This window comes from Charadrius vociferus, unplaced genomic scaffold (assembly GCF_000708025.1).
Source record: "Charadrius vociferus isolate BGI_N301 unplaced genomic scaffold, ASM70802v2 scaffold2125, whole genome shotgun sequence".
Taxonomy (NCBI): Eukaryota; Metazoa; Chordata; class Aves; order Charadriiformes; family Charadriidae; genus Charadrius; species Charadrius vociferus.
Window position 1 is genome coordinate 26,659 of NW_009648402.1, and position 8,422 is coordinate 35,080.

The 8,422-nt window shown below is 61.4% G+C and overlaps 2 protein-coding genes across 2 annotated transcripts in view; one reads left to right on the plus strand and one right to left on the minus strand.

Annotated features, from left to right (window-relative positions):
- LOC104286740 overlaps window positions 1-5,195 on the plus strand; it is a 9,198-nt gene extending 4,003 nt beyond the window's left edge. The window contains exons 3-13 of the mRNA XM_009885370.1: window positions 111-142; window positions 207-257; window positions 358-528; window positions 1,189-1,265; window positions 1,349-1,456; window positions 1,539-1,662; window positions 1,754-1,832; window positions 1,922-2,051; window positions 2,126-2,283; window positions 2,479-2,548; window positions 4,172-5,195. Of these exons, the coding sequence (XP_009883672.1) occupies window positions 111-142; window positions 207-257; window positions 358-528; window positions 1,189-1,265; window positions 1,349-1,456; window positions 1,539-1,662; window positions 1,754-1,832; window positions 1,922-2,051; window positions 2,126-2,283; window positions 2,479-2,548; window positions 4,172-5,195 (2,024 nt within the window). The remainder of the gene's footprint in view (window positions 1-110; window positions 143-206; window positions 258-357; window positions 529-1,188; window positions 1,266-1,348; window positions 1,457-1,538; window positions 1,663-1,753; window positions 1,833-1,921; window positions 2,052-2,125; window positions 2,284-2,478; window positions 2,549-4,171) is intronic.
- A 468-nt stretch (window positions 5,196-5,663) lies between these two features.
- Window positions 5,664-8,399, minus strand: EIF3G (eukaryotic translation initiation factor 3, subunit G). Its single transcript, XM_009885371.1, has 11 exons — window positions 8,305-8,399; window positions 8,141-8,190; window positions 7,612-7,704; window positions 7,437-7,525; window positions 7,127-7,186; window positions 6,795-6,899; window positions 6,497-6,686; window positions 6,291-6,398; window positions 6,018-6,154; window positions 5,823-5,929; window positions 5,664-5,679 (listed from the first exon to the last, which is right to left on the minus strand). Exons 1-11 carry the CDS (start codon window positions 8,397-8,399, stop codon window positions 5,664-5,666), a joined length of 1,050 nt encoding a protein of 349 aa, XP_009883673.1.
- Window positions 8,400-8,422: the final 23 nt, after the last annotated feature.

Below are 8,422 nucleotides of genomic sequence, written 5' to 3' on the forward strand. Positions count from 1 at the left end.
TGTGCTCCCCCTCGGGGGGCCGACACCTTTTTGGGGTGGCGGGTGGGGAGGTTTGCAGATGCAGATGATGACAAAATCCTGCTGAGTTCACGCTGTGATTCTCTTCAAAGTAAACGCACTGACGCGTCTGCGCTGGGGGGAAGTCGGTCCCGGTGCTGGCGGTTTCCTCCGGTGCTGAGTACTGTTTCTCTCCCCCACACACACAGAAGCTTTTTCGTCTGCCTGGCGGCCCAACACTGACGTTCAAGGTGATGCAGGTGGGTGCTTGCGGGAGTCCCCCCTTCCCCGCAGGCATGAGGGGCAGTGTCTCGCCCCCTCCTCATCCTCCCGTGTGTGTCCTTCCTCTCTCTCCTGCAGTACTCGCTGATCAAGGACGTGGTCTCGTCCCTCAAGCGGCACCGCATGCACGAGCAGCAGTTCACCCACCACCCGCTGCTGGTCCTCAGCAATTTCGGTCTCCAGCAGATCCAGGTCAAGCTAATGGCCAGCATGTTCCAGAACATGTTCCCTTCCATCAACGTCCACAGGGTAAGAGAGGTGGCAGGGGGTGTCCCCACACTGCGGGACCGGGGCTCGGCGCCCGTCCCACCCCCTCCTACATCCCTCAGGGTTCAATTCTGTTCAATATATTTATCAGCGATCTGAATGCCAAAGCAGGAGGTGCTGTTGACTCTTTTGCCGACGCCTTGCTGAGGGATCTGGATAGATTCAATTGCTGGGCTCTGATTAATGGGATGAAATTTAATTTAACGAGTCCAACTGCCGGATTCTGCACAGGATGGAGTAACGCTGTGCAGGAGTATAAACTGGGGGAGAAGCAGCTCTGCAGGAAGGGATCTGGGGGTCCTGGAGTGGTTGAAAGCTGCACCAGGGGAGGTTCAGACTGGATGTTATTCTTTACCGAGACACATTTCTTTACGAAGAGGGTGCTCAAACCCTGGAACAGGCTTCCTTGAGAGGTGGTCAATGTCCCAAACCCGGCAGTGTTGGAGAGGCCTTTGGACAATGCCCTTAACAACTTCTGGTGGGCCCTGAATTGGTCGGGCAGTTGGACTACATGATTATTGTAGGTCCCTTCCAGCTGAAATCTAATTTTCTCTCCTCTTCTCTCTCCTCTTCCCTCTACTCTCTCCTCTTCCCTCTACTCTCTCCTCTTCCCTCTCTTCTCTCTTCCTCATCCTTGCACAGGTCAACCTCAACAGCATCAAGAGGTGTTTGCTCATCAGCTACAACACGGAGACGCAACTCCTCGATTTCAGGCATTAGTGAGTGTTGTGCCCCTGATTTTGGGGGACACCCTGCGCCCCGTGGCCCAGCACTGACCTCTTTCTCCTGCTCCTCTTCGCAGTAGTGTGAAGGTTGTGCCCGTGGGCATGAACAAAGCCGTGAAGAAGCTGCTGCAGGAGAAGTTCCCCAACATGAGCCGCCTGGAAGACATCAGTGAGCTGCTGGTGAAGTGCGTGGAGGGCACCGAGGGGGACAAGGGGCCCAGAGGCGCCTTCCAGCCCATCCTGAAACGCGTTCCTGTCCCTTGGCAGGGACATAAACCTGTCAGAGAGTGAGGCTGAGCAGGACGGGACCCACAATGTCCTGGAGCTGCCACAGACATACGCCGGCCGAGGCAACATGAAAGCACAGCAGAGCGCCGTGCGCCTCACCGAGGTCCGTGACGGCGGTGACGCTGCGGTTGCCATCGCCCTGAGGATGCGATAGAGCCTGACCGGGGCTCTCCGCATCCTCCCCGTTCCCACAGATCGGACCCCGCATGACCCTGCAGCTCATCAAGGTGGAGGAGGGCCTGGCGCAGGGCAACGTGCTCTACCACAGCTTCAGTAAGTGCCGCAAAGCACCGTCTCCGGTAAGCTGCCGGCACGGGGGCCTCCGACCAGGGTATCTCACGCCTTTCCCTGTGTGCTTGAAGTCCACAAGATGGAGGCGGAGGTGAAGGAGATCCTGGCGCGGAAGGAGGCGAAGTTGCAGCTGAAAGCAGAGCGGCGGCAGAAGCAGGAGGCGGATGTGGAGCGCAAGCGGCGGCAGCGTGAGGCTCACAGGTGAGGACGGGGTCTGGCAGCGATGGGGTCTGGCGGCAGCAGCAGCAGTGGTTGACATGATGGTGGCGCCGCAGGGAGAAGAGCCTGGCAGGGATCCGGAGGAAACGGCAACAGGACGGTGATAGCGATGCCGAGGATCCCGGTGCGCCAGAGCAGCAGGATGCGGCCGAGCAGTCAGAGGAGAGCGATGCTGAGTATTACCGGCAGGAGCTGGGCGAGGAGCCGGACAAAGGTGAGTCCGGAGGGTAACCGAGTCCCCCATGTCCCCTCCTCCCACTGACAGTGGCTGATGATGCAAAAACCTTGAGCTCTCCGTGATCTCGGTTCAAAGTAAACGCACTGACACGTCCGTCTGCCCCAACGCTGTACCGCTGTGGCCCCTTTTTCGCTGAACCCCCCCTTTTTTTTATGTCTATCCTCCCTCAAGATCTGTTTCCTGACCGCAACAAGAGGAAGCGAAGCTCCTCGGGCGCTGCCCCGCTACGAAAGCGCCGACGGCAAACCCAGCCGGAGCATCCTGCTCCCCCCAACTCTCGCCCCACGGCGCCGGGGAAGCGGCGGAAGGGAGAACCGGCACCGAGGGACTCGCAGCACCGTGGCGGAGCCAGGCAGGGGGCGGCCGGCCGAAAGCGGCATCGAGGAAGCGAACGCCCAGCCCAGGAGGGGACCGGTCCCGGCTCCGGCCGTGCCAGCTCGAGGCCGAAGGGGCGAGGAGGGAAGCTGCTGACGAAGGGCAGGATGATTTTCCGTCGGCCTGGACGTGCCAAGAAGGGGAAACGCTGAGGCACTAGCTGCCGGCCACATGCCCAGACTGTGGGGGGAAGAGGAAATGGGCCTCCCTCCCTGTTCCTGCTCCTGTGCAATACACTGCTTGGAACGAGCGGCTGTGGTTGTGCTGGGTTTTGGGGGGCGGGGGCAAGTGCAGGGTGCTGCACCGAGGTGGGGCAACCCCCAGTATTGATTCAGGCTGGAGATGAAGGGATGGATGGAGAGCAGCTCTGGGGAGAAGGACTTGGGGGTGTCGGTGGGGGAGAAGCCGGCCGTGAGCCGGCAACGTGCACTCACAGCCCAGCGAGCCACCGGCAACCCGGGCTGCGTCCCCGGCAGCGTGGCCAGCAGGGCGAGGGGGGACTGTGCCCCTCTGCTGCGCTCTGCTCTGCTCTGGGGAGACCCCCCTGCAGTGCTGCCTCCAGCTCGGGGGGTCCCACCAGCAGAAGGAGACGGAGCTGGTGGAGCGGGGCCAGAGGAGGGCACGGAGATGCTGGGAGGGCTGGAGCCCCTCTGCTGGGAGAGTTGGGGGGTTCAGAGAAGAGAAGGCGAAAAAGGGGAGAGCTCAGAGCCCCTTCCAGTGCCCGAAGGGGCTCCGGGAGAGCCGGGGAGGGACTCTGGATCGGGGAGGGGAGCCGTGGGACCAGGGGCAGCGGGTTGACACCGGCAGAGGGCAGATTTAGGGGAGATCTCGGGAGAAATTCTTCCCCGTGAGGGCGGTGAGCCCCTGGGGCAGGTTGCCCCGAGAAGCTGTGGCTGCCCCATCCCTGGAGGTGTTCAAGGCCAGGTTGGACGGGGCTTGGGGCAACCTGGGCTGGGGGGAGGTGGCCCTGCCCGGGGCAGGGGGTGGCACTGGGGGGGATTTAAGCTCCCTTCAGCCCAAACTGTTGTGTGGTTCTATGATAAAGTGGGGTCCTCGGGGCTGTAACGGTGTCCCCCTACCCAGGATGGCCCTCTCTGTGTCACCCCGATGCGGTCAGGCAGAGCAGGCAGCCCCTGCCCCGGCTGGAAGAAGGCAGACACGCACAGCTCCTTCCCCCTTCGTGCCAGGGCAGAAGTCTCTGTCAGCACTGCCCATCAAAGAGGAACTGCCTTTTCCCTGCCTGCAACCCCCGCCCCAACAGCTTCTCGCCCCCACTGTCCCCAAAATAGGGCAGGATGTGACCCTGTGGCAGCCCCGTGACTGCCACCCAGAGAAGGGAGGCAAAGCACAGACACGGAAGAGGACGAGGAGAGTGGGGCGAGCGGCAGGGGGGCGGGGTCCCGGCACGGCCATTCGCGTGTCAGCTGCGCCTCGTGGCCACGCTCTGCCTCTTCGCTGCCTGCAACCTACACTGCACCCCTGCCTGCAGCCACCGAAAAAAAAAAAAAAGGGGGTGGCGGAACACGACATCGGGAGGAACCCCCGAGATGGCCACGCACCTCGGTCACTGCAAGAACTTCAGCAACTTCCAGGAGTCTCTGTGGCCCGTGCTGGTGGCACAATTCCCTCCGGCGCTGGTGGGTAACGGCATGGCCGTCTACCGTTTCGTCACGCACGAGCACCCCTGGCACAGCGGCATCGTCTACTCCTTCCACCTGGCCGTCAGCGGCATGCTCTACTCCCTCTCACTGCCTTTTTTGGCGGCGTACTACTACCCGCCCAAGGACTGGCGCTACGGACCGGTGCTGTGCAAGCTGGAACGTTTCCTTTTCAACTGCAACCTCTACGGCGGCATCTTCTTCGTCACCTGCATCAGCCTCAACCGCTACCTCGGCATCGTTTACCCGCTGCGGGTCCACGGGCGGCTGCAGCCACACCATGCCAAAGCGCTGAGCGCTGTCGTTTGGGTGCTGGCTGGGGCACTCTCAGCACCCACCCTTTTTTTTGCGGAGCTGCAAAAAGCGGAGAATGCCACCGAGTGTTGGGGGAGCGCAGCGCCACAGCGGTTGCGGGAGTTTTATCCCTACAGCCTGCTGCTGGCCGGGCTGGGCTGCGGGCTGCCCTTCCTCCTCACCGCCTCCTGCTACGCCGCCATTATCCGCACCGTTTTCCGTAATCCTCACCTCAGCCAGGCAGAAAAGCGGAAGGTGGGAATGCTGGTGGGGGCAGGAGTGGCTCTTTATGCTTTTTCCTACCTGCCCTATCATATTTTCCGTAACCTCAACCTGTGGCGTCGCCTGCTGCCACGGGATACAGAGAACTGCACCGTCTCCAAAGCCATCCACACCACCGCTCAGGTCTGCAAGATCCTCGTTAACCTCAACATCTGCCTGCACCCGCTGCTCTACGCCGCCCTGGCTGACAGCATGCAGAGCTGCTGCCGCGCCGGCTGCAGTACCGGCACTGCTGTCGAGGAGCGGGCTGAGCACGTGGAGCTGCGGCCGGTAGCCTAGGAGCCCCCTGGGGTGGCCCAAGGTGGCTGGCACAGCCGGCATGGTGCTCGGCGTGGCCCTTGGGCACACGTTTCCCAAGCAGAAAGTGTGGCAGGAACATGGGAGAAGCCGGATTAAAGCCAAAACCACAAGTACGGCCTCGTGTCACACCTTTTTTTGGCAGAGATCCCCCTCTTTCCTAGCTGAAAAGCTGGACGTGAGCTGAAAAAATGAGGAACGGCGGTGCTGTGCCCTTCCCCGCGTCGCAGGCGCTGCCAGACCCACGGTGTGCCTGGGGCGGAGACGAGTCAGGGACAGCCTCTGCGTGGGGACAGGGACAGTGTGGGGACAAGGATGGGGCTGCTCCCTGCCTGGTGAACCCTCCCTGCAGCTCAGATGGACACCTTGGTGCATACCAGAATGTTCGTCTTTATTTAGAAGCGCTGATCGCTCTCGCCTGGAGCCAGTGCGGCACCGGCAGCACTGCATTCAGTTGGTGGAGGGTCTGTGGAAAAAGAAGAGAGCGCGGTAAGTAAAAGAGAGAGCATGGGGAGGAGAGGGGAGACGGCGTGCGGCCCCCCAGCACCCAGCAGGGACAAAGAATGTGTCATCCCCCCCCCATCCTCTTAACTCCCCCCCGGTATTTACTTGGCCCATTCCACGTTGAGGATCAGGTGGTCGTAGCCAAATCCGGAGACTCCGGCAATAGCCCGGGCCGCATCCTCCCGGCGGTGGAAGCTGATGAAGGCGAAACCCTGAGGTGGGAGGAAAGGGAAAAGGTGAGAGGAAGCAGGGGGGTCTCCTCCTCAGCCCCCCTAAAAGGGAAAATCCCTCCACGCCCACCTTGGACTGCCCGGTGGTCTTGTCCTTGGCTAAATAGATCCTGGAGATGGAGCCGAAGGGCCGGAACAGCTCCTGGAGATCAGTCTCACGCGTGTCCTCGGACAGATTGGTGACACGGATGGTGGCGTTGTCGTCGGCTGGGAGGAAGGTCAGGGACACTGGTAGGACTGCGGCCAGAGCTGGCCGTGTGCCGTAGCCGGCACTGCAGAAGCCTGGTATCACGCACAGGGGAGCCAGGAGGCTGCCCCCATACCGAGAAGAGGCTGGCCTTACCCCTGCGGTTGGGCTGCATGGACTCCCCGCGGCGGCTGGCTCCGTCTCTCAGGCTGGGGGGGACATACTTGCCCGTCTTGCTCTGCTGAGCCTGCACCGGCTCCGGCTCTGAGGGCAGGAAAGGCAACAGGCAGGGGGTGAGGCTGCCCACAGCCAGACAGCGAACCCCTCTTGCCACCCCATCTCGGGATAAAGGGGTGCCATACCTCCAGGTAGCTTTTCCTTCTCGCCTGTGGACAGCCCCAACTGCTCAGCCAACTCCTTCTGCATCGGCCCCAGGGTGTCCTTGTAGGGACAGCGGGTGGTCCAGTGGTCGCCTTTGCAGATACGGCACGAGACGATCTTCTGCCCCTTCAGTTTGTTCATGGGATCCTCCTCCTCCTGGCAGTTCAGGTCCTGGGGGACAGGGAGACTCCTGAGTCCCGTGGGATCCACCGCGCAGCCAGGCACGGCCTCACCAGGGGCTCCCCACCAGCCCACAAGCTCCCACCGCACCTGACCCACCTCCTTGCTGGTGATGAAGGTCATGAAGACGTCGTCGCTCACGGTGGTGGTGGCCACGTTCGGTCCGGGGGCGTCAAACTCCGAGTTGCCAAATTTCTTCCAGTTCTGAAGAAAAAATGGGGTGAAAAAGGAGGGCCACTCACACAGCACGTCCCCAGGCAATCACTGAACACAGAACAGGAGCAGCCAACAGGAAGGGAAATGGTCCCCACCGAGCGGTCTTTGGGAGACTGAGAAGGAAAGGACAGAAGCGGAGTGCTGGGACATGTCACAGTTCCTGCCGGAGTGCATATTTCCTTCCCTCCCTCTCCATTCCCACACGATACACTCACCTTCCGACGGGCCACCGCCTTGGAGGCCTTCCTGGTTTCGATGCGGAAGGTACGGATGATCTGTAGAGGTGCAAAAGAACCGATCGATGCAGGAGAAGGGATGGCAGACATGCCTTTGGCCCACACGCGCCAAGTTTGGGGCTGTCTGAAGCAGCAGAGTCCAAACAGGGCTCTAACGGGATGTCCCTGCTGCCCATGGGTGCTTGGTGCTGCCCGACAGAACAGGGCAGAGCCGAGGGCTCTGGGAAGAAAAAAGGGGAGCTCGGCAGTGGGAAGAAGCCAAAATGGCAGCCTGGGATGCACTGCTCACCTTCACCTTGCGCCCATCCTCCTCCTCGCGATACTCCGTGATGGTTTTGATGTTCCCATTGATAAGTTCCTTTGGGGAAGGGAGCGGGCCTGCGGGAAGGAAAGACAGTGGGACGGTGTGTGACTTGAGGGAAGTGGCCGGAAAACAGCCCCCCAGCCTCTCACACGGCTCTCACCTCCCTTCAGCAGCTCGGCCTCAGCGCTCAGGCTGCCCCCCAGCACCCCTGGCAGGGGGATGTCCTTCAGCAGCTCGCTGGTGATGCATTTGTCTGCAGGAAGAGAAGGGGGAAAGGTGCCCCCTCGCTCAGAGCGAGCCCAGCAAAGGGGGAAGGAGCCTCACAGCCCTGGCACAGTATCTCCCTGCAGGGAGAAGGTGCCTGCTACCTCCCTTGAGCACAGGAAAAGGCCAAAGAACCAAGAAATCTCAGCTGCTCCAACCCCCCAGGTTTCCTCAGCCCCTGAAATGGGTGGAGTAAGGATGGTGAGAGGGATCCCTGCTCCCTGTTCCAGGTCAGGCACATGCTGCTTGTAAGGATCAGCCTCAGACAAGAGCCTGAGAGCCTTGAACAAAGAGTAGGCACATCTCTAGACTGATTTTAAGAACAGCAGCTATTCTTTTTCTCCAGATAAATGCTCCAGTTACCAGCAGGAGGAGCAACAGAGGAAAAAGGGGGAGGGAACCGGCCTGCTGCAGGAGTCACTCACCGTCCTCTCCACCCTCCTCTTCCACCTGGTCGGCCCAGCTGGGCTTCGAGCTGTGGAGAGAGCAGAACCTTAAATCCGCTGTACCCCCGCCCGGGTCCCCTGCCCTTTTGCTCGGGGACACCGCTGTCCCCCGCCGGGTCCCCTGCCCTTTTGCTCGGGGATACCGCTGTCCCCTCAGCCCCGGTCTCCGGCGACCCCGACGCTCCCCCTCGCCGCTCCCGGGACCCAGCACTGCCGCCGTCCCCTCCTCCGCACCCATCACAGCCCCCACCCCGCCCGAAG

Bases quoted from the DNA above. Each gene is read 5' to 3' on its own strand.
- EIF3G (XM_009885371.1), bottom strand. From the start codon at position 8,399: ATGGGTGCGGAGGAGGGGACGGCGGCAGTGCTGGGTCCCGGGAGCGGC. The intron at 7,526-7,611 runs GTGAGAGCCGTG...TCCTTCCCGCAG, and splicing joins GGCCGAGCTGCTGAAGGGAG to GCCCGCTCCCTTCCCCAAAG. The intron at 7,187-7,436 runs GTGAGCAGTGCA...GCACCTCTACAG, and splicing joins AGGATGGGCGCAAGGTGAAG to ATCATCCGTACCTTCCGCAT.